Raw genomic sequence first — 27,808 nt, 5'->3', positions numbered from 1 at the left:
ATGCCTTTAGCATCCCAAAACACTGATGCCATCACCTTTCCTCTGATGGAACTGACTTTGTCTTCTTTGGTGCTGAACAACTTCTGTCCACTGTTTTTGACTGCTGTTTAGATTTTGGTGTGTAATGATGAATCCAAGTCTCCTCCATAGTAATAAATCAATGCACAAAATCAGTGTTATTCTTGTTAAAATGCTCCAAGCACTGTTTAGAGATTTTCATAAGGGTGCATTTTTGATCTGCTGTGAGCAAGCGCAGCACCCATCTTGCACAAAGCTTTTTCATTTGCAATTCTTTATGCAAAATATATCCCACACGTTCTTTTGAAATGACTATAGTCTCAGCAATTTCACGCACTTTGACTCTCTGGTCATCCAATACCATATCGTGCACTTGATCAATGATTTCTAGTGTTACACTTTTTGGATGTCCTTCACGTGGATCATCTTCAAGGTTGGTATGGCACATTTAAACTTGGCAGCCCATTTCTTAAATGAAGGAGAAGAGTGCCCATAAACTTTTATGAACTTCGAATGAATTTCTTTTGGCTTTAAAGCTTTTTTTACAAAGAATTTTATAACCACATGATACTCAATTTTATCCATTCAAGGGATACAGATGATACTTTTGCTTCAAACAGCTGTATAAAACAAACTACTTGATATAATGATTTGCAATTTTACATGGATGCTCATGACAGATGTACCAACTTAGGAAAAAAAAAATCATTCTAATAGTGTTGCCATCTGTGGCCAGCAAAGGTTGATCATTTGGTAGAGCCTCTGCTACTAATGGCTTGCAGAAAGTTAAGCAAGTTTGAGCGTGGTTGGTAGTTGTAAGGGAATCAATAATTCGATGCTGTTGGCACACTCTCCCTCAATGAGTATTTGGACTCCCTGGAGGTGTCACATAATAATAATAATAATAATCATCTATGGTCGAGGTCGAGAACATTTCAGACCACCCTCGTGTGTATTCAGTGTTCTCAGTTGCAGTCATAATTTTACCATCACTTCTAGACAAGTACTTGTTCTAGAAGTGATAAGGGATCTATATCCAGTGATGACTGACAATATTCATTTGCATGTGGCCAGAAATCTGATAAAATCCAAATCTCCTAATAGCAACATTTCACTAGATGAAACAGCTGCCTTAAAAAACGTATGCCACAACAACAGATAATTTGTTTTTAACCAAAATAGATAGGGCTATGGAATTATCATAAATGGTTTTTTATATCTGGTCCATATATGAAAGGCCATGATACCTATAGCACATTTAGTGTTGTGTGTGGGCAAGAGGAATAGAAGAAAGGAGGACTCTGTTCACATTTTACTTGGACAGCTGAGTTTTGTAATGTTTGGGAAAGGCAGAGTTGGGGAGAGGCTGTTCCAAAGGACATAAGCAGATGGAATGAAAGAGGAGGCAAAGAAGTGGTTTCAACTTATTCATTTATTTATTCTTATGGCATAAAGGAATACAGAACAGCTACAGGTCAATGTCCAGTTTGGAAAGCCAATCCAAGGCCTCATCCGTCACTTTTGGATGTCCTGTAAGCTACCACTGTGAAATTGGTGCCTTGGGCAGTCATTCACAATATGAGTAATCGTCTTAGCCATGGGAGAACAATCACAATAAGGGTGGTCTAACAGCTCCCATTTATGTAGTAGGTAGCCACATCTACCAATGTTTCATTGAGTTTCAAGATGGACTGTAAAAGGTGTTGGTTAGCAGTGATTCATGTTTTAATGATTTTGGAAAAGGGTGGAGAAATAATAGTGGCCAATTCAGCACAGCATTGTTCATGAAATTATCTGTAGAAGAGGCACAAGTTAGAAATTGAATCCCTGTGAGAAAGGGATTGAAGTGGTATGTGTGAGAGAGGGATCATTAATTAGCCGGATTGCCCTCTTCTGGATAGAACCAAGCAATCTTAGAGAGGATTTTGGTGCACCACCCAAAATATAGGAGCAATATTCCATAGCTTGGCAGATTTGAGCTTTGTATAGAGTTAGCAGTTGTGAAGGTGTGAAGTAGTCTCTTATGCAAAAAAGTACACCAAGTTTTTGGCAGCTGCAGAAGCTATAGTTGAAATGTGGTTGTATACCAGGAAAGAGCGGAGGTGCAGGTCAGCCCAAGAAGAGAAATCTGATCATGTTTGGATATCTCGGTATTACAGAAGGTAAGGGTGATGAAAGCTCTTTCTTTCAAAAGATCAGGCAGGACTGAGTTTTGGTAGCATATAGCTAGGAGATATGAGTTTAGGGCACTGGTCATGGTAGATCTTGTGGATTCTAATACTTGAGCACTACAAGGTTTGTGGAATGAAAAGGAGGAATGGAGTGTCATCGGCAAAGCTATGGATAGGATTGGAAGTCTATGAGAGTAGGTCATTTATATACAAGAGGAAGCGAGTGGGTGAAAGAACAGAACCCTGGAGTAATCCTGCATTAGTTGGGAAATCTGAGGAGAGTAAGCCATCCACCACGACACATATCTGCTGAACAGTGTGAAAGTTGCTGATCCAGTTGCAGAGTGAGGAAGGCATGCTATTGGATAGCAGTTTGGATAATAAGCCCCTCTGCCAAACCCAGTCAAATGCCTTTGAAATGTCGAGGGCTTATGTGCCAAACATAAGCCCACCCACAGTACAAAATGTGCTGTAGGTTTGCAAATAACTTTTTCATCGGTGGGAGTAACATAAAACGTAATATAAGAGTTTGCAATCTAAATCTCAAAAGAAAAAAAAAGTGCAAATTATTCTAAAATAATTACAGATTTTTCTCTCATAGTCAAGGTTCTATAAGAGAAAAATCTAGCTCACCTCCCTTTCTTAATTGTAAACAAAGTTAACTTCAACAGATGTCCTCTCCCTACCTTCCATATAATGAAAAATTTCATCAACCATTATCCTATAATGCTGTCTCAGAAGTTTATAGATGTCTATCATATCACCTTTCTTTCTTCTGTCTGCAATCCACATACTCTGAGTTATGTGGGTTGAGTATATATGTGGAAAGACTAATACTCTCAGTCTTTCCTCATAATCAACATTCCATAATTCTGATATCGTTTTTGTAACTTTTTTGCAACCTTTCTGCAGCTTCTTCATTGTCTTGGAACACAGGAGACCAAATCTGTGCACAGTAGTTCAAGTGTAGTCATATGGTACTCCAATCCCAGAACTCCAATCTTGGATAGATTGGAGTTCTGGCCTAAGGAAAATGGATGTCAATTTAATGTGACAAAATGTAAGGTTATGCATTTTGGGGTGAAAAGATTAGCAGCAGTATACCACATTGGTGGAACTGTACTCCAGGAAATTGATGAGGCCAGGGACTTGGGAGTGTTAGTGGATTGGGAGATAAAGTTTAGGGGGCGCATTGCAAAAGTGGCTAAATCAGCTCATCAACTCACTTGGTTGTTGAAAAATACCTTGACGAGCAAAGACAAGCAAGTTATTGTACCTCTGTATCGAGCCTTGATAAGACCTCATCTCGACTACTGTGCCCAGATTTGGTCACCTAGGTTCCCTCTTGATGGGAAGGAGGTGGAGAGGATCCAGAGGTGAGTGACTAAGATGATAGCGGGTCTATGGAATAAACCATATGAGAACAGGTTGAAGATTTGTGGATTGCAGAAATTAGTTGATAGGCAGAAAAGGGGAGATATGATTGAGACATTCAAATTGCTAAAGGGTTTATATAGGATTAATTCAGAGGATATTTTTGAGATCAGGACTGGTGGTGGGAGAACTAGGGGACACATATGGAAGCTGGGCAAGAGTGTGGTTAGCAGGGGTGTTAGAGCTGGGTTCTTTACTTTTAGAGTGGTAAATGAGTGGAATAAGCTGCCAGAGTCTGTTGTGGTTGCTATGACAGTGAGTGATGGCAAGGCAAGGCAAGGTATGATAGATACTGTGAGAATGTCGTATAGTTGTGTGGACATGATGTTTAGGGCCTCCCTCGATGAGTCTAAGGACTCCCTGGAGTCGCCCATAGTAGTAGTAGTAATAATAATAATAATAATAATATCAAGGCTTGTAAAGAGGCAAAATGACTTCCATATCCTTAGATGTCAGCATTCATTTGAACATTGCAATTATTACCTGAGTTGTATCTGCAATTTTTCTCATGCGACCTTTGAACTCTAACTTCCTGTTCGTTATAACTTCAAGATATTTAGCCTCATTCAGTCTCCAGTCATAATGTCACCAATATAATATGGCTTTGGATTTCTCATCATGCCAAAATGCATAACTTTACACTTACTAACATTGAAATGACAGCCATTATCATTAGCCTACACTTCCATACTATTCACATCATCCTGTAAATGCTGTATATCAGTAGCATCTCATATTTTCATGTCTTTTTGGCATTATCAGAAAACAAATGAAGATCTCCTGTCAGGTTCTTTCTAGTATCATTAATATATAGATTAAATAGCAATGGTCTGAAGACTGATCCTTGGGGCACACCAATGGTCACCTTAAATCTGGCAGATTCCCACTCCCATATACCACTTTCTAATACCGGTCCATCAGCCACTCACTTATCCAAGTCATCATCATCAAATTCCTGCCATATACCCTCAAGGGGTGTACAGAATATGATAGTACTACATGAAAAATTTACTTCATTACTATTTTCCTATCTACAATTTTCCTCCAGATCAGCCTGTTACTTGTCAAGACTCCAATATATGACCATACCACCTGAGATTAGCTCTGTTAATGCATTCCTGGATGCATTCAATAACAGTCCTAACAGCCTGTTACTTGTCAAGACTCCAATATAATCAGATCTTATATTTCTGTCATCTAAGGTACTTTGTACCGTATCAATCCACCTATATCTTGATCTTCCTCTGGGTCGTTTTCCTGCCAACCTGGAAGAGAACATTTGTTTTGCTAATCTTTCCTCGCCCATTCTTTTTAAATGACCATACCACCTGAGATTAGCTCTGTTAATGCATTCCTGGATGCTGACAATGTCAAGTTCTTTCCTAATATCCTCGTTTTTAATATGATATTGCCATTGATGTCATCTGTTCATGCCTCTAATCTTTCTCAGGATTCTCATATCTGCGGTCTCTAGTCTTTGGTCAAGATTTTTACTTTTGACCCAGCTCTCAGATCCATAAGTTAAAACTGGTTTGAACACTGTCTTGTATACAGCTAATTTAGTGTTCTGACTAATTTCTCTCTTATTCCATATGAATTTATTCAATTGACTTCCTACCATACCAGCTTTAATGATTCTTGTCTATTTCCATATTTAATTTACCATCTTCACTAAAAAATCATGCCTAAGTAGCTGAAATGTTTTATTGTTCCGCAGGTTCCCCATTCAAAACACAGTTGACATTTATAACGATTCTGCCTATTTTCATTATCTTTGTCTTGTTATTGCTGACCTTCATACCATATGTATTACAACAGTTATTCAATTTAGTCAGGGAATCTTGCAGACTTGTAGCGGATTTATTCGGAAGTATAACATCGTCAGCATAAAGCAAAGAGCTGACATTAACATCTCCAATTCTGACATCATGTTTAATACCACTTTCCTTCATAATGTTATCCATATAGATAATAACAGAGGAGATAAAGTACATCCTTGTCTCACATCAGATTTAACATTAACCTCCCAACCGGCCGGTGTGGATGAAATATTCAACACTCCCTAGCTTTTTTCATGGATCAAAACTTCGTCGGCATTCTACCTTTTATCATGCCATTACCTTCCTCCGCCGTTAATCTCGTTACGGCTATTCTATAGCATTAGTGGATTAACTGTTGCTGAGTGACCTTTGTGTCCCCTCCCCCTGCCTTTACGTCTATTGTGTTGCTTAGAATTTCATTTACTGTCCTAAGTTATTTGACCTTTCTTGCCTCTAAAATGATTTATTGTGTCTCTTCCCAAAAATTGAAACCAATTTCACATATGCGAAAAAAAAATCAATCCTGAAATGCCCACTGATCAGCTTTTGCAATGAATCTATTTAGTGATAGTGAATTTGGTGTATTTTATTCTACAAATCAGTGCACCGGAAGAGATGCACTGATTGTTCTTTCACTTTACGTATAATAATTGAATAATTTTTTTTCGAATTTTAAAATTTTCAAATGTTTGCTTTGAAAATATTATGTCAAACATTTATATTTTTAAATAATATTTATTGAAATAAATATGTCCTTTTTCTTTCGTTTCTAGCGAAATAGCATTATATGGATCATCACATTTCAGATTTAGAAACGATTTTTTGTTATTCATAAAGACAAAATAAAAAAAAATGTTAAAATGCTAAATTGCCTTACTCGGTTTCCTATTGTGTCTTTTTGGTATCAAAAATTTATATCCAATGATATTTTAGCAGTGATTCTTCCCCTTCGTCATTTATTTATTTATTTGTATTATGCATATTACGATAATATCTAGTGCACATCCTCGTAGATATGTTGAAAATATAATGGGAAAAATATCATATACGGAATGATTCAAAATTCTTTTTCATTTTGAAGATTTTCTAATGCTTCCCCCCCCCCCTCCTTATCCTCTCCTAGAACTCACAGGTTTGAAAGCTTTTCTAGACAGCATTCCAAATCAATTACTTCATTTTAGCATTTTGACAAAAGATATACGGCAATCAGATTGTATTGTGAAACTTCTAATTCTGTTCTATTTATTTGCAATCTAAAACCAGCTGTTCTACTGCCCGCTGAAATGATGTGAAATTTTAGAAATAATATGCTATATTTTCACCATGCAAAATTGTTTATATGCATACCACACAAAAGAAAGTTCAGTAGTATTATTTTTGTTTGTTTTTCTTTAAAAAAATCTAAATATTACTTCTGCTGCTGGAAGCTATTTCTGAAATAATCTATGTCTTCTAAATACTTGGTAATATCCTCTTAGCTGGAGGAAAAGTTGAAGGCTTATTACTCTCAGTGCTATTGAGAAGAAAGGGGAGAACACTAAAGTGCCCCAGGCTGTAGTGCAGAATATGTCAAGAATGTCTTGTTTCCTTTTCGATTGTTGATTACCTATATTCTAACAGAAATACTGATATTTCGTTTACATGCTTATACATTATTTATGCCAAAATAATTGCTTAATTTATAATGATCAGTTTCACTTTTATTATCAAAAATTAGAAATTAAATCATACAATTATCTTGAAAAAGAGGATTTGAATTATTTTCAAAGAAAAGGTGCATATGCGTTTCATAATCTTCTTTTTTGGGGGGGGGGGGATATAGACCTAAGCAATCTGCGGATATTTCAGATAATTTATTTCATAAATCGTTCGCAAGACAGCTGTTACAAACGTAAATCACTTGGGGAACATACCCGTTCATTTTAGTGTAAAATAGTAGCAAAGGTTCAGTTACTTTAGATATCTAATCTAGAAGAAAATGTTATGTCTGCTGAGATTAGAATCATACGTGAATAATTTTTCTGACATGATTTCTCTATTCGTTATAATGTAACCAATTTCCAGATTTTTTTCCCTCCTGCAGACTTCATGTTATATGTAGTGATTTCTTCTTTGAACTATAAGAAAAAAAATCAGATAACAGGAGAAAAATATGTAGTATTTTCTTTTCCACTGGCTGAATTTACAATGTTCTTTCTTTGTGTTTTGAAGAGAAACTGCAAATGACTTTTTTCTTACTATTTTTGCCATTATAACATCTCATATAATTATAAGAGTGACATTTTACCGTTTTTCTCCCACACGAGAAACAGAAATAAGGTGGTAATAATATTGTTGATTCTGCCAAACTTCATTGTAGCAGAAATTTTTATTACAAAACTTTGTAATATATATATATATATATATATATATATCCGAAACAAGAAATTTGGAGCCCATATCACATCAATGTTGAGTGTTGGCAAGGTGAAAATGTTCCCGTTATTATTTATATATTTCATTTATTAACTAGGGGGGCTGTGCCCAACTCCCCGTGTTCCGGTATGGTAGACCAGTTCTCCTTCAATTGTGATAACTCGAAAGGGGGTTCAGCCCCTGAATTCTGATGACTCGAATTTTGAAGACTCGACACTCAGGGTAGCCCCTGAGTTTCAAAACGTTTCGATAAACATGACATAAAAAAGCTTATCATTTTATATATATATAGGGTAGATTTTATTTCATTATTTTTTATTGTTTTGATGAAATACTTTACCTGGAATACTCTTTCCAGTTTCTCTGTGTCATAAAAAGAACTTAAAAATTAGCCTTCAAGATGATAAAGAAACAGTGCATTCGGGTATCCCTCTATCAATATTTGTAGTCCTGAAAAGGACTGTTTTGATGGCCTTGAAAACAAACATTTTTTATTTCATACTGTTCAGAATTTAAAATTCTTGAACTGCATGGAACACCTTGAAGCAAGGGTAAACACACAAAGCAGTTTTACACTCAGGGCACCAGATTTTTGTTTCCTTTCTGATATTTTTTTTATTACATACATAATATTTGCGTGGAGGTTTTTTTTTTATTAGCCGTTGGTGGTAGATTTTCGGGATAATGGTTGGAGTTAGCAGCGTTCAACCTCAGATGTCTGACAGGATTTCCTGTTTTTCTGCTTGCTGAAGAAGGTGCATGTGCATGCAGCAATGCTTTCGCAATTTCTATTCTGTATTCTAGATATGTTATGGTAGACAAACATTTTTTCTTGTACAGGAGGAAACTGTTCCAAATAACAAAATCCAAACACTTCAAAATTCAAATAACATGTCCAAACACTTTTTTGTAATATTTTTTATGCTGTTTCCTCATTACAGAGTAGAATGATAGTTGCTGATCGCACCTGTCGACTCAACCCATAGTGTCGTTGTATGCACACACAGCAATGGGTTTTTCTTTCTTCAAACCATGCTTCTCCACGGATTCCGCTGATGGATTGTGCAAGGAAGATAGCAGAAAAACATCTTTTTTGTCTTTCCAACGTAGTGCAAAGACTTTCCCTCGCTGATAAGTTCGGATTTCCCCCTTCGATAGCTTTCCTGAAGTCAGATCTGGAGGCATATCTCGCCTTTTTGCATTTACAGTACTATAACTATCTGTAAGATGCTGTAAAAGCAAATCAGCGAGTTCAGGACACATATATAGTAATTATCCATTATAATGCAGTAACCTTTCCCCAGTAAAGGGTCTAGTAACTGCATTACTGCACGCATCGACAAGGGGAGATCCGAATATTTATCGTGCTCGATTACAGTTTGCTTTCCCGTATAAGGTTTGAAATCCCAAAGATATCCACTTTCTGATTCGCAAAGCATAAAAGATTTTACTCCATACTTCGCTTTCTTTTTGGGAATATACTGCTTACATTTCAGTCCACCTTTGAATGGCATAAGGCTTTCATCGATACTCAAGTCTCTCTCAGGAATGTAGAATGATCTACATTTTTGACGGATTTTCATCAGAAAATCATAAATTTTGTTGAGGACTGGGCAAGGATGTGTTGCCTGATCGTATTCTTCATTATTCTGAAAATGCAAATACTTCATGATGAGATTGAATTGTTTTTCAGTCATAACATCACGAAACATTGGCGTGTTCAGAATCCAGTCTGTAGACCAATACATTTCGAGAGCGGGCTTTCGAAATGTATTTCGAAACTTCGGGTTTTTCACTTTCTTTATTCTGATATTGCATTTGAAGGATGACAGTGATTTTAAATATTAATTTCACCTGTATCCGAATATCACATAATTTCCTGATTTATAATAATCAGGAAATATGTATATTGTCTGATTTATAATTTGCTAATTTATAATAATCACCACATAGTTTCAGTATCGAAAAATTAAAGTTATGTGGAACAATTACTAGAGAAAAATAACGAATTAAATAAAAACTGTACCTATGTTTCATAACAGTTTTCGGGTGTGTGATAGTAATGCAACGGGGGGGGTTAAACTATCAGAGGCAAAATAAAGTTCAATTCTATTGTAAAAATATGGAAATGAAATTTCACATTTGATATACATATTTTGAATGATAAAAATAAGCAAACGTATCGCTTACTTTAAAAATTGGAGAATAAAATATCTGAATTATGCAGAAAATATAAATTTAAATCATTACTGTTAATTTCATTTTGTAATGACCAATTATACAAGGAAACCAAGAAAGTGAAAGTAGAGATTACTATACAACATGAAGAAAAAATTTAGTAATATGATTAAAGAATTTCATGTTATTCTCTATAAAGCAAAGTTGCTCAAGCGTGTCCTAAAGGAAATCTGTTAAGTATTATTCGATTTCGATGGTTTTGTACAAAAATAAAATTAATATAACTTTGAACGTGGGCAGCCGGTTTTCTTTTCTTTTTTTAAAAGAATATTCCAAATAATTATCGTGAATTAATTTCTTCGAGAACAAAGAAAAATCTTTTGTCTAGTAGCGATTAGAAAAAAATTAGCGCAAAAAAATAAAAAATTAAATTGGTTAAGTGAAGAAATTATGCAAGACCTTTATTTTGTCCAGAAATTAAAATTGTATTGTAGAATAAAAAGAGAAAACAAAAATATAAATAATTTCTCTATTTTTAGTCTATCATATATAACTAAAATCCAGTTCACCAGCATGGAACAAGAAAGTCCGTTTCTTGTTATAGGCAACTGAGAGGCAGCTACGAACGGGAGATAATCCGATTAACCTTTCTCTTCAGCGTGAGGGTTTATCACACCTTCTAATGGACATGACAGTCAAATTGCACTTCTTATCCAGGTTCTTTAAACAGGTGGGCTGAATCTTATCCAGATTTAGTTGGACGTCTATAGACGTCCTAGCCGGTAGGAAGGTTAAACCATCTTCCTGTAGTTCCTTGAATTCTAACTGCTGACTTACAACTCACATAAAGTCTAAGTATTGCTTGATATAATGCCCCATTGACACCATATAACTATAGCGTTATGAATAGCTTCTTTCTTGGCACCTTGTCATATGCCTTTTCCAGATCTACAAAACTTAAATGGAGATCTTTGTTATATGCCCATGATTTCTCAATTATTTGTCGTAAATTGAAGATCTGATCCTGACAGCCTCTATTTGGCCTGAATCCAGCTTGTTCTTCACCGAGCCTTTCTTCCACAATTCTTCTCAACTGTTTCTCAAGTATACTTGCATATATCTTCCAGGAATACTCAGTTGGGAAATACCTCTGTAATACTCACATTCAGTTTTATTTCCCTTTTTATATATGGGTACTATGAGAGTTCTTCTCTAATCATCGGGAATTCGTCCCTCTGTCCAGGTTTTCTGAACTATGCAGTGCAGCCACTGCAAGATTTTCATACCACCATACTTCAGCATTTCTGGTCGAATATCATCAACTTCTGCTGCCTTTCCACATTTCAAGCCTTTGATGGCTTTTTCTACTTCAAGTATGGATATGTATTCCTGACTGTATACTTGTTGAGTGTTTTTTACCACTGTGCTATCACTGCTTGTTTCATTTAGCAATTACTCAAAGTAATTACTGCCATACTTCAAGAATATCTTTTCTCTCCCGTTTTCATGTCACCTTTATCATCTCTAACTACTTTTACAGTACTCTTTTCTCCATTTCTAAGCTTCTTCAGTCACCTTTTTGATATTTATTTTCTGTGTTCTTGCCAAAATCCTCCCATGACTTTTGTTTAGCCAGTTTTACACAGTGTTTAGCTTTGTTACATTTGTCTCTGTATGCTCTAAGAGCACAAGCTGACTTATTTGCCAGGAACTTCTCATATGCTTTCTTCTTTTCCTTCATTGCCTCTTTAACTTCCTGTGTCCACCATGGAGTTCTGATTTTTCTATCCTTGCAGACAACCTCACCACATGCCTCTTTGGCTCTATCATTCAAGGTTTTCTTCAAGGCTTGCTATTGAATGTCTAAAGTTTGGTTCCTGTTCTCAAACTCTTTCATTTTTTCTTCAATAATCTTTGTGTATTTTAGTCTACAGTTCACATCTGAGAGCTGCTCAACTTTAATTCGCTTTAAAACTTTCTTACATGTTATTCTCTTCAATATGAAATTCAATTTTATCCTGCTCAAGACTAAATAGTGATCACTTCCAATTTCAAATCCTCTGTGCACTCTGGTGTCCTGCAGAAGGGAGAAAACATCACTATCAATCTTATTTCTTGCCTCTTCTCTCCATGTGAATTTGTGCACATTTTTATGTTGGAACATGGTGTTAGTAATAACCAGTCTATGTTCTGAGCAGAAATCCAACAGGTATTTGCCATTATTATTAGCTTTGCTCTTTTCTTCAAATTTCCCAATATATTTTTGTAAGTCTTCACAATCATTTCCTACTCTGCTATTTAGATCCCCAACAAAGACCAACTTTTCATTTTTCATTGTGTCAGCTGCTTTCTCTAAATCCTCAAAAAATTCCTCCACTTCTACCTTAGTAGAACCTTCAATGGGACCATAGGCACAAATAATCTCATTGTCTAGTTCCTCATTCTGATATTTGCCCACATCACTCTACTTTAGACTGCCTGCCATTCAAGAAGATTAGCCTTGTGTTTAGTGTTGAATACAATGGCTACTCCTTCTTTTCCTTGATTGTAATTGCCTGAATATAACATTTTGTATTTATTGCTCAGAAAGGTCTCACCAGTTTTGTCTTTTTGTTTCAGTCACCCCTGTTATGTCAATCTGGTACTTATCTAATTCCTCAACTAGCTCCATTTCTTTGCCATTCAGGCTTCTTATGTTGATAGTACCGATCTTTAACTCTGGTGATGTTGAGTTGGGGTGTTTTTTCAGATTTGTTCCAGTAGCTGACTTTTCGCTGTTCACCCTGGTGAAAACAATGGGGGTCTTGTTTAACAGACGACTCTCCAGCCGGCATGAAATTTTGTCATGTTGAACCATCATTTTGTATTTTGGTTTAAACCATTAAGAATACAATTTGGTTGGCTAAATCCCAAATTGCCAGCCCATCCTCGTTTGTTCAGTATCCAGGTAGATACCCAACAGGGTGCACCACGAGAAGGTGAGGATTGGAAATTACGTCAGAAGCCCTGGTCGGTTCTCTGCATTCCTTTAAAGGCCATGTGGAGGTCTCCTCTCACTTAAGCTACTGACTTATCCGAGTCAGTAGCTTATATTCAGTCACATGCCCTCCATTTTGTGCAACAACCTTTCATGTGGCTTTTGCACAAAATGTCACATATGTTAATTAAGAGATCTTTTTGAATGTCATCTCTTATCAGAAATCGGCAAGCTCCTTGGCAAATTTTGAGTGATCGTCAGTCATTCTGAATAATTTTTCAGCGCTCGTGTCAGTCCACTGTCTGATGTGTGCAGTCAAGATCTTCCATTTATCTTCCCTTTTATAATCACTTGAAGTATCTTATATTTTTCATTATGAAGTAGATGACCAAAATATGCAGTTTTTCTCCTTTTTTATGGTATCTAAAAATCCCATTGTTGCTGTCTATTGCTATTCTTGTAGATAAGCTTATACTTGGTTAGACATACCTCTAATTTTTTAGGAGATGACTAAATTATTAATTATAAAAACTTTAATAAATACCTATATTTTGGCAATGTTACATTCAGTGACGGCTCGTGGCTTGAAATCCTGGGGGTGCTGCAACTTTCGAAATATACATACAAACTGTAAGTACAGTGTATATACATGTTTGGATAAAATATCAAAATTATGGTAAAAATTTTAAAAAAGAATTACACATGGAAAAAATATTGTTTATTATCGATAAAATTATGCAGTTTGGTATAATTCAAAATTAGTTAAAAATAAAATCCATTATCATAACCACAATAATGTTCTAAAATAAAAACTATAACAAATGCTATGTCTTTAATTGTAATGTCCAAACATTTAAAGAGACGGAGTAAACACGATAAGCATTACGAACACTGTATTACTAGCGCAAACTGCATTTAAACAACAGTGGAACCGTGATGGACAGTGCCGAATTACACTAATAACTCGCATCTCACTATGACGTGCATGTGCTTGCGTGCCTAGCAATATGATACTGGTAAACGCAGTGCTGCTAGCGTCCTTCGCCCTCCTAAGTGCTACAAGATGGATTTTTATTATTTTTTATACTAATTAAGAGAATTGTATATGATTGTTGATGATAAAATTAAATATTACAAGCAAATATAAATAAATTAATAAATATATTTATATATCGAGAAAAATTGGGGGTGCTGCAGTGCCTATGCACGAGCCACCCCTGGTTATATTGCCAGCTTCAGGGATCACAAAACAATGATATGTGCACCAGGCACTCAGACTAATCAAATGAGGCTGAAGAAAGGCAACTGAAGTCAGTCCTAGAGTCCTAAAAGGTGCTCCCTAGCAGGCTAAATTGGGTTGTCTTGGCTGTTGGGCTGAAAATCTTAGAATGTAGTAAGCTTCCCAAATTTGGGGCAGTCTCATGCACCCAAATTTGTTGAGATTTGGATGTTGCTACAGGCTAGATTTTTCTGAATAGGACTGTTAACTGCCTATACAGATAAACCTTATGTATATATGTGAAGCTATCGTTAAAGTTGATTTCAGCTATGGATATGCTGTAGACCTGGGTGAAAAGGAGAAAAAATGCATATTGACAAAAAAAAAAAAAGAAATTTATAGTTACCGAGGAGTAATTACCTTAAGGATCACATGATGGGATTGACTCATGGAACAACAATATTGAATCTCATTAGCATCTGAAACTCTATAAAAATTAGATAAATATGTTGCCTTGAATTGAAGAAAGTGATCATGCAGTTTTAACTTATGAGATAGCAAATCATGCGAGAGCTTTGAATAAAAAGAATATATTGACTGTAAGAGAGCAGAAGATAGGACAAGTGGTGAATATTGGTGCTGAGAGATAATTTTTTAAAAAAAAAATTTTGGAAGCTTTTATCAACAACTAAAGTCATTCTTTTTGCATCATTATATTTAGAAGTGTTTGTGTAATTAACTGTAAGGATAATGTGCTTAATTTTTTTTATTATTAAAGGTTTAATATTTGTTTTTTTCTACACCGTATTGTGTATCATGGTGTCAATACCCAAATCAATGCCAGGAAATTTTATCATATGTGATTAGTTTGTAATAGATTTCACGGTTGATATGAACACAGATGATTAAGAAAATAACTATTTATTAACTTAAAAGCTAATATTTCGCTGGTATTATATCCAGCATTATTAGCCAGAAATATTAGCTTTTAAGTTAATAAATAGTTATTTTCTTAATCCTCTGTGTTCATATCAAACCGTGAAATCTATTACAAACATGTCTGACAAACACATAAGCCTATCTACGTGCATATGTGATTAGGTTTGCTGCAGCATGTACAAAATGTATGGCTTTCACAGAACGAAAGATTTTTTTGTAGAGGGGATGTAACTGAGGAATGTGTTTCATGAATGAATGTTATAAATGTGAAGAGAGTGATAGTGGTGAGTTGAAAGACAATGTGTGATAATGTGATTGGTGTAATTAGTGTTGCGAGTGGTAGGAATGACTGTACAAATGACACAGTGGGAAATGAAGAGAATGACTAGATAGTAATGGAAAAGCCATTACTATGGCTTTATAATGGAAATGTCAGTGATGCTGACATTTCCATTATAAAGCCATATGTCTATTTTGGATGGTACAAATGATTTCGCAGGTGACAAGTGTGATATGCGAGAAGATATGAAATAGTTGCTAGTGCATGTGAAAAAGAAGAGTAAGAAAGTAAAAGTTGTGAGTCTGTTGTGATGGTATGATAGAGGCAAGCTGATACGGTAGAGGCTGAGGCAGAGAGCTATGATCATGAATGAGTCAGTGCGCAGATTGTGTGTGGATTTGTGCAGTGTGTTTGATGAAAGGAAGGATTTATATAAGGTGGATGGCTTACATCTAAATGGATTTGGAGTCAGGAATCTTGAGAAAATATTGTTCATTGAGAGTAAGGGAAAGTAGAAGGTTTAGGAGAATGCAGATGAGCATGGGTCCAGGCAACCTAGAGGTTAGGAAGTGGGAGGTGTGATCACATTCCAGGTTAACTTTAGTCGACTAAGTAACACAAGTTGTAAGGGAGATGGTGGGATTAAGGGGGTTTTGCAGTTTAGTATACTAACACCAGAAGTATTCAAAATACATTTGAGGAGTTTTGGGCATTGGTTAACACATCTTGGTCAAAAGTTATAGGCATTAGTGAAATATGGTTGACTGAGAATGTGATATGATCATAGGAATAGAATGCAAGAGATATAGTGTCTTCAGAGAGGACAGAAGGAAGGGGTTTTGCTAATGATAGCAGAGGAATTAAAGCCAAAATGGATAGAAGTACATTGGGGGACAGAGATTCATAGGGCAGTTCATTTAAAACTGTCTGGTGTCAAATAGAGGCAACAGGGCAAAATATGTAATTGGTTATTACTGTTATAATCCAGGGGGTAAATGGAAGAATGTAGATAACATGCACTCACAAATTAGAATGACGAGCAGAAGTCGAGTTATTATTATAGGGGGATTTCGACTATGGGGACATAGATTGGGAGGAGGAATGGTCATAGGTAGGGAAGGAAATTGAATTTATACAGTTGCTGAAAGATAATTACCTGAGGCAACATGTAATGAAGGGGGACACAAGATTCAAGAGTGCTAGATCTTGTCATTTCATCAGGCAACTTAACACTAACCAAACCAAGAAAGTGATCATGTAGTCTTCACTTGGGAGATTGCCACACATGCACAGTTTTCTATTAAGAGATATATTTGAAATTACAAAGCAGATGATTATGACACGCTGAAGAGACAGCTTTCAGCAGAGCAATAGCATAAGAATTTGAAGGGGAGGGATGTTATTGGTGCATGGGATGTGGGCAAGGGTGTTTGAAGAAAGCAGTATATGAACATATACCTAGTCAGAAGGATAAATCAGGTAGGAGTTAGATGGATGAATAGTTTTATTAAGCAGGAGTTGCACACAAAGAAAAGGTTGTGGAGGGATTATAAAGAAACAAGTGATCAGCATGCTCATAAGCAGTGTATGGTATAGGCAAGAAGGGTGGCTGGTATGGTAAGGAAGGCCAAAACTAATTATGAGAGAAAGCTAGCTGACCAGGCCAAAAGAAACCCTAAGGAGTTCTTTTGCTATATGCCAAGTAAAAGGAGGAATGACTATGAAAGGATGACTTTGCTTTCTTATAATCAATAAAAGGGATGAATACTTCCTTCTGAAATTCTCTATCAAGAGAAAGATATTTAACTTTTTATTTACTCACTAAATTCACTTAAAAATCTTTCACATTTCATTTTGCCAGCATTCTGTCTTAAGTTGTTTTTTTCTCTGTTTTAACTGTATGATCAAAAGCTTGGTTGGATTAAATTTTCTGCTGGTGTCTTGTGGATGATTAATAATCTGTTTTCTGCTTAGTAAAAATTAGCTGTTATCTATCCTATATATGTCATAATAACTGTTTTCCCTCCCTCCCCTTCCTAGGATGTGTACCAAGTTATTATGCAAGTTACTGTGTGGACAAGCTAAATTGTCACGTTTGTAACAGTCAACTCTCACTATAGTATATTCTTAACAGAATAGTTTGTTATAGTAGACAGTTTGCTATAGTGAATTTCTTTTAGTATTGCACTATATTGATGTGGCTTTGGGCAGGACTTTTTTTTGTAGTTAGGTAAAATGAATTGATTATAGCAGCATTTACTGCAGTTAAAGTTAACTGTATTTAAGAGTTCTGAAATTAATCAAAATCTTATTTCTGTATTATAATTTAATCATTTTACATTTGAAATATTTTTTAATTTTAATATCCCTGTATTCAAATTTATGTACTTATTTATAGGATTTGCTGTTGATTGGTGGGCACTGGGAGTCTGTCTTTTTGAATTTCTTACTGGTTTCCCTCCATTTAACGATCAGACACCCGAAGCTGTTTTTAACAACATTTTGCAGAGAGGTATCTTAAATAGTCATTTTCTAATATATACATAATTATATAAAAGATAATTGTAAATATTAAATCAAATTTTAATTCTTTTACCTGTAGTAGATTCTTATTGAGAAAAAAAAAAAACTTAAATAGTTTATTTCTAAGTATATAGTGTACTTTTTTTTATACATTCAAATGTTCTGTGCATGCACATTGAAAATAAGAAATGCCAAATATTTCTTAGGACGAATTGTAGTGTTACAAACTTTATACAATAATTCAGCTTTATACCTCTTCAAAGATTTTTCTATGTGTATTTAAAAAAAAAAAATGTAATTAACAGATGTGATCATGAAATTGCCAGAAAACTTATAATTACTTTGATTTCAGTTGTTATGTGACTTTGAAGAAATGAAGTGCTATGAATAAATAAAAATGCATCTGAGTAACAAAAATCACTGAGAAGTGTATATGACTTGTAACTATGTTTATGCAATTTGACATGTGTATTTTGCATTCAGAGTTCGTTTTCTGCATTTTTTCTTTGGAAGTAAGTGTAGTATTGTGGTATTACTCTCATAGTAATTCATGATTTAACATATACTAATTCCTTTATAAAACCATGTCTTCTAAACAGAGCTCCATCTTGTAGTCACAATTTACCATGCCAAGTGGAAAGATTTTAACAAAAGATCATTCAATTGAAAATGATAGAGAGAAATGTTAAAAGTTGAAAGGGACTTTCTTTGTAGGTTTTATATTCTAAGGTCAAAAACCAAAGGTAAAAGTAAATTGCTGTATAAATCAGAGGTTCAGAAATTTTTTTGCAGCAATCATTTCTTTCCTTCTGCAGGGAACCTCTGTGGAAGTAGTCTCTGTGAAAGTGCATGTTCTTTCACTCCATTTTCTTTAAACAGTTATAAAATTTGTTTACCATTAAAATTATAGTTATATAAAAATAAATTTAGACTTATTATTATCAGATACCTCCAGGGAGTCAAGAACTTGTCAAGGGAGGCCATACGTTACTCACACCAGCTGTTCTACTTTCTCTTGAATTTATTCACATTAGATGTACTCACCATATCAATTGGAAAATTGTTCCACTCACCCACTGCTCTGTGAGAGAAAAATCTAGCTTTCACCCTTTTCTTAACCACACAAACAATCCAATATGTTCCCTTGTCCTCTCTTCACCTTTCATATAATAGAAAATTTCATTAACTGACATTCTGTAATACCATTTCAGAAATTTCTAGACTTCTGTCATATTTCCCCTTTTTTTCCCCATCAACCATCATCTGCAGTTGCATACTCTTAATCTGTCCTCATTATCTACAGCCTGTAATCCCAATGTCATCTTTGTAAGTTTACTTTTCAGCTTTTCCACAGCTTCTTTATCCCCTCATAATCCAGGAGGCCAAATCTGTACACAGCATTCCAGGTTCGGTCATATCAAGGCCTTGTAAAGAGGCAAAACATCTTTCTTCCTTATCTTTACCTGTCATTGTTCATTTCAACATTGCAATTATCCTATGAAGTGAATTTTTGCTATGTGACCCTTTAAACTTCAGCTTCCTATCCACATTAATTCCAAGATTCCTAGCCTCATCAGTTTTTTTCAAGCATAATCCCACCAATATAATATTGGTGGGATTATGCTTGAAATACTCTTAATAATAAGAGGGCGCTAGTGGGCCAAGTGCTGCGGACGCGATTCGAAGAGCTCCTGATTCAGATAAGTTTTACTAGGAATAATTAAGTATATATGCGTAATTGTTTAAGTAAGAGCGGCTGTAAACGTTGTACGCTACCGATATTATTAGTGTGGGGGTTTTTTCTTGCCTAAACTAAATTACGAAATCGTTATTATTAGACCTGGTAACCTGCAGAGAAAAAAAAAATGGCAGCGGCATTGTCATTCCATGATTTTAATTTAGATTTCAGTCATTTCGTTAAGTGTGAGGTCTGTTATATGTATTCCTTCGATTACATAAATGACTTGTGGATGTTTAGTGCGGTTGGAAGAAGGGTGTGTGCGAAGTGTGACCTGAACGAGGAACTGATGATGCGAATATGAAATTGACGACAGAAAGTGCTAGTACCAATTGTGTCGTGAGTGCACGTTTGAAAGAGAAGGATGGTGAGTAAGAGAGGCGAAAAAATGTTAAAAAATCAGGAAAAAAGAAAAAGAGCGATTTGGCAACCGTAACAGATGTTAAAAGGGACAAAAGTGAGGCGGAAAGAAACGAAATTGAGAGAACGAATGAAAGTAGAAATGGCGTGATGCAGAAATCGCAAGTAAAAAAAATTGAAAGAATAAATGATAGTGAAAAAAGAATGAATGATGGCGAAAGTTGGACGCATGTTGGAACGAAAGTACTGAACCAAAGAAAGATGAATGACAGTAAAAGTGAGAAGAATGATAGCGAAAGTTGGACGCATGTTAGTCTGAAAGTACGGAAACAAAGAAAGATAAATGAGAGTGAAAGTGAGAAGAATCATAGTGAAAGTTGGACGTATGTTGGACCGAAAGTATGGAAACAAAGAAGGATGAATGAGAGGGAAAGTGAAAAGAGGGGGTCGAGAGTTAGAAAGTTAGAAAGATTTAATGATAGAGAGAATGTGTCGCGAGGTTCGGAAGGTGAATTGGATTGGATGAAGCAAGAAATGAAATGGATGCGGAATGAAATTAAGAGAATTCAGGTCAAAACTATTAAAATAAATCATGATGGCATGAAAGAGTTAACGAAAGATGAGCAAGTGGCGTTGTATGGCGACTCCATTATTAAAGGTGTGCTAGAGGATAAAATGCACAAAGTATGTTTTCCAGGCAGTAAAATGAGTAGAGTGATTGAGGCATTGAATATGAGGCGGGAGCGAGCAAAAGAGTTAATTGTATTAATTGGTACAAATGATTTGAGAGAGAACAAAGAGTATGTCAAAATGATTGTCAGGAGACTGCTTGGAAAGATAAAAGAGAATAGTGTGACAGGAAGGGTAGTCAGCGTGTTGCCTAGGTATGATTGTGGTGAAATGAGGCGGAGAGCAAGGATTATGAATGATATTCTGGCCGAAATGTGTGAGGAGATGGGAGTACAGTTTGTTAATGTGTGGAATGAGTTTGAGGGACAAAGTGAGCTGTATGGGAGCGATGGACTGCATTTGAGTGGTTATGGTGTGAGTTGCTTGGAGAGACTGCTGCTGGAAGGCAGAGAAGTGAATAGAGAAAATGAATCAGATCGAGAGGGGAGTGATGTGGAAGAGCAGGAGTGTAAGACAGGAGAGATTGAAGAAGTGGAAGGTGAATTGGTGAGGTGAAGTGATGAGAGAATGGGTGTGCAAGAGGAGCAGGGAAACGGGGAGGGTCAGGGTGGACAGGGCTACACAGCGTGAGAAAGGTGGATGCTCCAAGAGGAGGTGAGAGCATGTGTAGGCAGGAAAGTAATGGGATGACCAGGGATCAAGGGGAAACAGATGGAATTGCAAAGGGTTCTAAAATGAAGAAGCAGAAAGGGAAATGGCCCCAGTCCAGCATGGAGAGATCACATCGAGTGAGTGGTATCAGTGGAACTAGCTGTAGATCTAGAAATGAGTTGTTGTGTTTGTATACCAATGCTAGAAGTATAAGAAACAAGGCGGATGAAATGGTTGCACTAATTGCGTCTGTGCACCCAGAGATTGTCGAAATAAGTGAGACATGGTTAGATGAGGACGACATCCTGACAGAAATAGAGATGGAAAGGTATGATGTGTTTCATGAGGATAGAAGGGGTAAAAAGGGAGGGGGAGTGCTATTGATGATAGAGAAAGAGTTATGTCCATACAAGGTAGAGATGCAAGAGGGAAATAGGGCCAGTGGTTTTGAGGCAGTATGGTGTGAGATAGAGGTGTATAGAACCAAATACTTGGTGGGATGTTGTTATAGACCTGGTAATGTGGATGGTGGGGATAGTGAAATGTATAGTCAAATAAGCCAAGCAAATAAGAAAAGGGTCATCATTATGGGTGATTTTAATTATGGCAATATAGACTGGAATGAAGAGATAGCAACTGGAAATAAAGAAAATCCCTCAAAAACTCAAGAAAATAAAATTTCTTGAGTTTTTGAGGGATAACTACCTCAGACAGTATGTAAGAGGGCACACGAGGATTAAGGGTCTTGGATTTGGTCATCTCATTGGAGGAAGTAATTATCAATGAGGTGTCAATCATCCACCAATTGGTGAAAGTGACCATGAGGTGATTACCTGGGTGGTTGCCACCAGTGCAAGGACCCCTGTGAAAAAAGGATATATGTGGAACTACAAGGGGGATGATTATGAAGAGCTCAGGAGACAGCGTGCAGGTGTAGAATGGAATGAGAAGTTAGCTGGAAAAGAGATCAGTGCAGCTTGGGGGATTTTCAAAAACTATTTAGTAGATGCAATGTCTAAATGTATACCATGGGTGAGAAGGTTAAATAAGGTAGGTGTGAGATGGATGAATAAACAGATTAAGCATGCAATACAGAGAAAAAGGGCATTGTGGAGGTATGAACATAATATGAATTCTTCATTTTAGAATCCTCATAAGAGAAGTGGAAGTAACCAATTTCATGAGGTCTACAAAGACCAGCCAAGGAGGGTGACTTGGTTGGTGAGAGTAGCTAAAGAGAGGTATGAACAGCAGTTAGCTAATGAAGCCAAAAAGAATCCTAGGGAGTTCTTTTGATATGTAGCCAGCAAAAGAAAGAATGATTATGGAAGGATGGCATTGATTGGAGGAAATGGTATAAAGACAGCTGTTGCAGAATGTGTGGTGGAGATACTTAATGAGCAGTTCATAAAGATCTTTCAATCTTGTGAATGTGACTTCATAGAGAGATTAAGAGCAGTTGATGATGGGGAGGAGAGACTGACTGTAAGTGAGCAAGAGGTGTTTGGGGAGTTGAGTAAACTAGATGTAAATAAGGCTGTGGGACTTGATAATATATCACCGCATATTCTGAAGGAATGTGCCAGAGAGTTGACACCTGCCTTGACATAATTTTTTAATACGAGTCTTGCACTTGGTCAAGTTCCTAAAGAGTGGAAGGAGGGCAAGATTGTGCCACTTCATAAAGGAGGTGATCGAACTCAAGCATCAAACTATAGGCCTATCTCTGTGTCAGGTGTTGTGGTTAAGTTGTTGGAGAAGCTTGTGAGAACTAGGATCCAGAGTTGGGTTGACAACAATGGTATAATCTTTGATGGACAGCATGGATTTGCTAAAGGGAGGTCATGTTTTAGTAATCTACTTACTTATTGCAATAAAGTGACTGCTTCCTTGGACAGAGGAGAAGGATACACAGTAATATACTTGGATTTCGCAAAAGCTTTTGATAGAGTACCTCATGATAAGTTGACAGTCAAACTAGAGCAGATGGGGTTGGATATTAGATTAGTGCATTGGATTGGAGACTGGCTATCTAATAGGTATCAACAAGTTGTGTATGGGGGTGCAATATCCAGGAAAAGGAAACTAGTGGAGTGCCTCAGGGGTCTGTTTTAGGGCCATTACTATTTAACTTGTATATTAATGATATTGGCGAAGATTTGGATGGATATATTCAGTTGTTTGCAGATGATGCAAAGTTGGGACGAACCATAAAGAGTAGTGAAGATGTTGTGGCCTTGCAAGAAGACTTGAATAAATTGAGTGATTAGGCAAGCAAATAGGGATGTGAGTTCAATGTTGCAAAATGTAAGGTTTTAAAATTTGGAAAACAAAGATGGGATGCAGAATTTATGCTTGGTGAGAATATATTGTTGGAAGAAGAGGAAATAAGAGATCTGGGGGTGATAGTGGATAAGGATCTAAAATTTAGGGGACACATTTCGAAAATTGTGAAGACAACACAAAGACTTCTGGGAATGATGTGGAGGACACTGACGTGTAGAAGTAGGGAGATTCTTGTTCCATTGTATAAGGCTTTGATTAGGCCACACATGGACTATTGTGCCCAGATTTGGTCACTTGGTTTTCAGAAGGATGAAGAAATGTTGGAAAGGGTCCAAAGGCGACTGACAGTTAGTTTCTGACCTCTGGAATGTCGAGTATGAGGAAAGATTGAAAAGATGTAATTTGCAGAGTCTAGTGGAGAGAAGGAAGAGGGGAGATATGATAGAGACCTACAAGTTGGTAAGGGGTTGTTATAGGATCAATGGTGGAGAAGTTCTACAGAGAATAGTGGGAGATCAGGGGAGAACCAGAGGTCATCCCTGGAAACTGTATAAAGAGGGTGTGAGTAGGGGAGTGAGAGGCAGGTTTTTTTCGTGCAGAGTTGTGAGTGATTGGAATGCCTTGCCTGAGAGTGTGGTGTCTGCAAGGAGTTTGAACGTGTTTAAGACACGGTATGATGAGATGTGTGTGAGATAAAAGGACCTCCTAGATGAGTCTTTGACTCCATGAGGTCTTGTTTAATAATAATAATAATAATATGCTGTTAAGTATCTCATCATAACAAATTGAATAACTTTATATTCTTGAACACCAAATTAATAGCCATTATTGTTTGCCTACACTTTCATCCAGTTGAAATCATTCTGTAAGAGATATCATAATATTCAGCTCTGATAACCCTGCCATCTCTGTATCATTGACAAACGCTTGAACATCTACTGAAACCCTTTTCAATATATGGATTGAACAACAATGGGCCAAGGATTAATTCCTGGGATGCCTCACTGTCATGGGCATCTGCAGAAAATTTTCTGGGAGGGGGGGAGAAATAATTACATCAATAAATTTTTATTTAATTTAATTTTTTTTTTTTTTTTTTTTACAAGTAGATCCTGGGGAGGGGGGGCAGTACCCCATTTTCCTTCCTCTGCAGATGCCTATGCTCACTGGTCACCTTGAATTTGGCAGATTAGTAAACCCATGCTGTACATTACAAACCAGAGCTTTTCTGTCAACCCATTTCCATTTGAAAGTTTTTACCAACTTCTCTAAAATCTCCAGCAACACTCCAGAGATATTAATAAATTGATGATTAGACATATCATGCTTTGCACCTCGTCAATGAAATTATTATGCATTGTTTCCATTCCTATGGGATCTTTCCTGGGCTGAGATGAAATTAGCAAACATACCACTTGTCTAGCCAATTCAGCTGAACATTCCTTTAGCATACGTGATGCTATCCCATCTGTCCCTATTACGAATTCTTATTATTCGAATTTGAATTCTATCAACAGCTCTAAAACCTCCTTTTCATGCATCTCTATCTCTTCATCCAATGTAGTGGTAGAACTGTGTGCTATGTTACATACGCATTTGATAGATTTTTGGGAAGTGAGCACTCATTATATAAAAATAAAATTAATTTTATTATTCAGATTTACTGAATTAAAGGTTCATGGTGCTCCTTTTCTGAATCTTCTTATAAATCAAAAAAGCTTTAAACTTATTAGAGCACTCTGAAGACACCACAACCACTCCAGCCACTATAAATTTTACAAAAACAACAAAGAAAGAAATGAATAAATATTCAGGTAAAAATGTGAAAAAAACAACAACCTAACTTCCATTATGCATTGGATACCAAGGATATTATAGATGCATCATTTTTTTTTAATAGCCAAATAAATTGAAACTTAAAAAGTTTTGAAGTTTGCTAGAGAGCTTATGAGATTGTAATTTTCACCAACAGAGTAGTCTTGGCTTTCACTACTTAAAAGACACAGATTGTCTATAGCTGATATTCACTATTTGTTAGCATTTTTGATTTAGGTTTCACTGGCCTGGTGGCTGTTTTGAATTGTTGGTGCTCATCAGGGTCCAAGCTGTCTTACAAGACGTCTTACAAGACGACTTGTAAGACGTCTAAATCCAGATATTTGTGATATCATTGACAGGATTACAGATAACTCCTCTAATCATATCCTTGAAACAAAGAAAGGAAAACATTTGTCCAAATTTCATAGACTTAAAGATTGACAATATTCAGGAAGTCAACAGGCAAATTTGAATTTCTTCTCTGCAGTGAATGAAAACAGCCACCCACAAGCCAGTGGTAACAAAAACCAACCAAAAGTAAGTGATAACAAAGCTACCAACTGCCTTCGGTGAACAGCCATGTGATCAACCTTTTTCACTATGCCCTGAGCAATAGTGAATTCTTGTTACTTAGTAAAGACTTAAACTTTGCTGTTGCACCCAAGACTATTAACAAATTTGATTTAAAATACCATATTGAAAGAAGCTTAAGATTTCTCCTAACCTCCATATTGAATATGAAAACAATAACTAGCAACCTAACCAAATCTGAATTGGCAGCTGTCAATCAAATCAAAGTCAAATCAAGACATTGTAATCACTAGAGCTGATAAAAAGCAGTGCCACTGTTATTTTAAACTGAATAATATATTTAGAAAAAATTAATCAATTAGTCTCAGACAACAGCACATATCGACTTGTTAACTATAACCCAACTAATTGGATAAAAAAGAAAACAGAAAAATTACTTAAATCAGCCCCTTCTTGGCCTGAAGATACAGTTAAAAAACTACTTCCACACTATGCTTGTTCCCCTGGAATTTAAGGTTTACCCAAGATTCACAAAGAGAATGTACCACTCCCGCTGATAGTTGAAGGTATAGACAGCCCCAATTATCATCTAGTCAAGAAACTAGCTTCAACACTCAAGGAGTTGGTAGGTCATTTCCTCCTCCTTATTAAAAACACGCAACACTTTCTAAACAAAATTAAACACTGGAAAAAAAGTGATTTATTAGTCAGTTTTGATGTCTCTGCTCTCTTCACAAATCTCCCAATCAATAACACAATTCTTCTTTTACAGGAAAATTCCCTCCCAATGTCACAACACTCTTTGTATATATACGATGTTCTGGCTATTTTGTGTAGCAAAATGCTTTCTGCCTACAAAAAGAAGGCACAGCTATGAGCTCTCCATTATTATCCCCTAGTTGCTAACTTTATATGGAAGCTTTTGAGCAATGTGCTCTAGATTCCTCTACTTTAAAACTCAGTCTAATTTAGATGAAGTTTTCGATATTTTGTCCCATGGCCATTAGACACTTTCCTCAGCCACCTAAACAAACACATATAGTTGAGATTGAAAGTCAGAACACATTAGATACACCACTTGTCACACATCTTCCTTCTGGCTGTTTTTCCTTTACTGTTTACCAAAAGCCTATACACTAGCCAATATATAGACATAAACACCCACCACACCCAACACAAAAACTAGGTGTCATTAACATACTAAGAAACAGGGCTTTATATACACATAAACTCCCACCACACCCAACACAAAAACTAGGTGTTGTCATTAACACTCTAAGAAACAGGCTTTGAAGATTTGCTCCAATGAACAAGTACTTAAAGATGAATTAAAAGTTATCAGCAATACCTTCCTGAAAAATGGCTACAGCCAAAATACTATCAACGAAATTCTTCACAAGACCTCACCTAAAAACAAAAATAAACTAGATTACAATAAAACTGTACCCATTTCATACATTAAAAGTATATGAGATAAAATAAACAGAATACTACAGAAATACAGCCATAATGCTGCCACCTCTAAAAATCCTGCAAAATTAAAGAACTTACTCAATTCATCCAAGGATTCACTTCCTCTGCTGACCCACCCTGCAGTATACCATATTCATTGCACCTGTAATTTGCCCTATATAGGTGAAACAGGATGCACAATTCCTATCCAAAAAATGGAACATAAACGACACATGAAATTTAATAACTATGGTAAATATGGCCTTTCTGATCATGCCCTGAATACTCTACATAGAACTGACTGGAAAGGCTTTTGGTGTGATATAAACAACAGGTAAATATAAACAACTCCTTAAATTTATGAATAT

The 27,808-nt window shown here is 36.1% G+C and overlaps 1 protein-coding gene across 7 annotated transcripts in view; it reads left to right on the top strand.

The window, feature by feature from the left end:
* Positions 1 to 27,808, top strand: part of gwl (serine/threonine-protein kinase greatwall) — a 524,263-nt gene that overhangs the window by 280,184 nt on the left and 216,271 nt on the right. For all 7 annotated transcript variants that reach the window (XR_016549465.1, XR_016549466.1, XR_016549463.1 and 4 more), the window contains exon 11: positions 17,850 to 17,963. Coding sequence is in view for 3 of the 7 variants with exons in the window: in XM_090404739.1 (XP_090260865.1) it covers positions 17,850 to 17,963 (114 nt within the window). In the remaining 4 variants the exon portion in view is untranslated. The remainder of the gene's footprint in view (positions 1 to 17,849; positions 17,964 to 27,808) is intronic.

The sequence above is a fragment of the Typopeltis vanoorti genome, chromosome 15, assembly GCF_054136105.1.
Source record: "Typopeltis vanoorti isolate ZY-2024b chromosome 15, IOZ_Tvanoo_1.0, whole genome shotgun sequence".
Lineage (NCBI taxonomy): Eukaryota > Metazoa > Arthropoda > Arachnida > Uropygi > Thelyphonidae > Typopeltis > Typopeltis vanoorti.
This window is presented reverse-complemented; position numbering and strand designations above follow the sequence as displayed.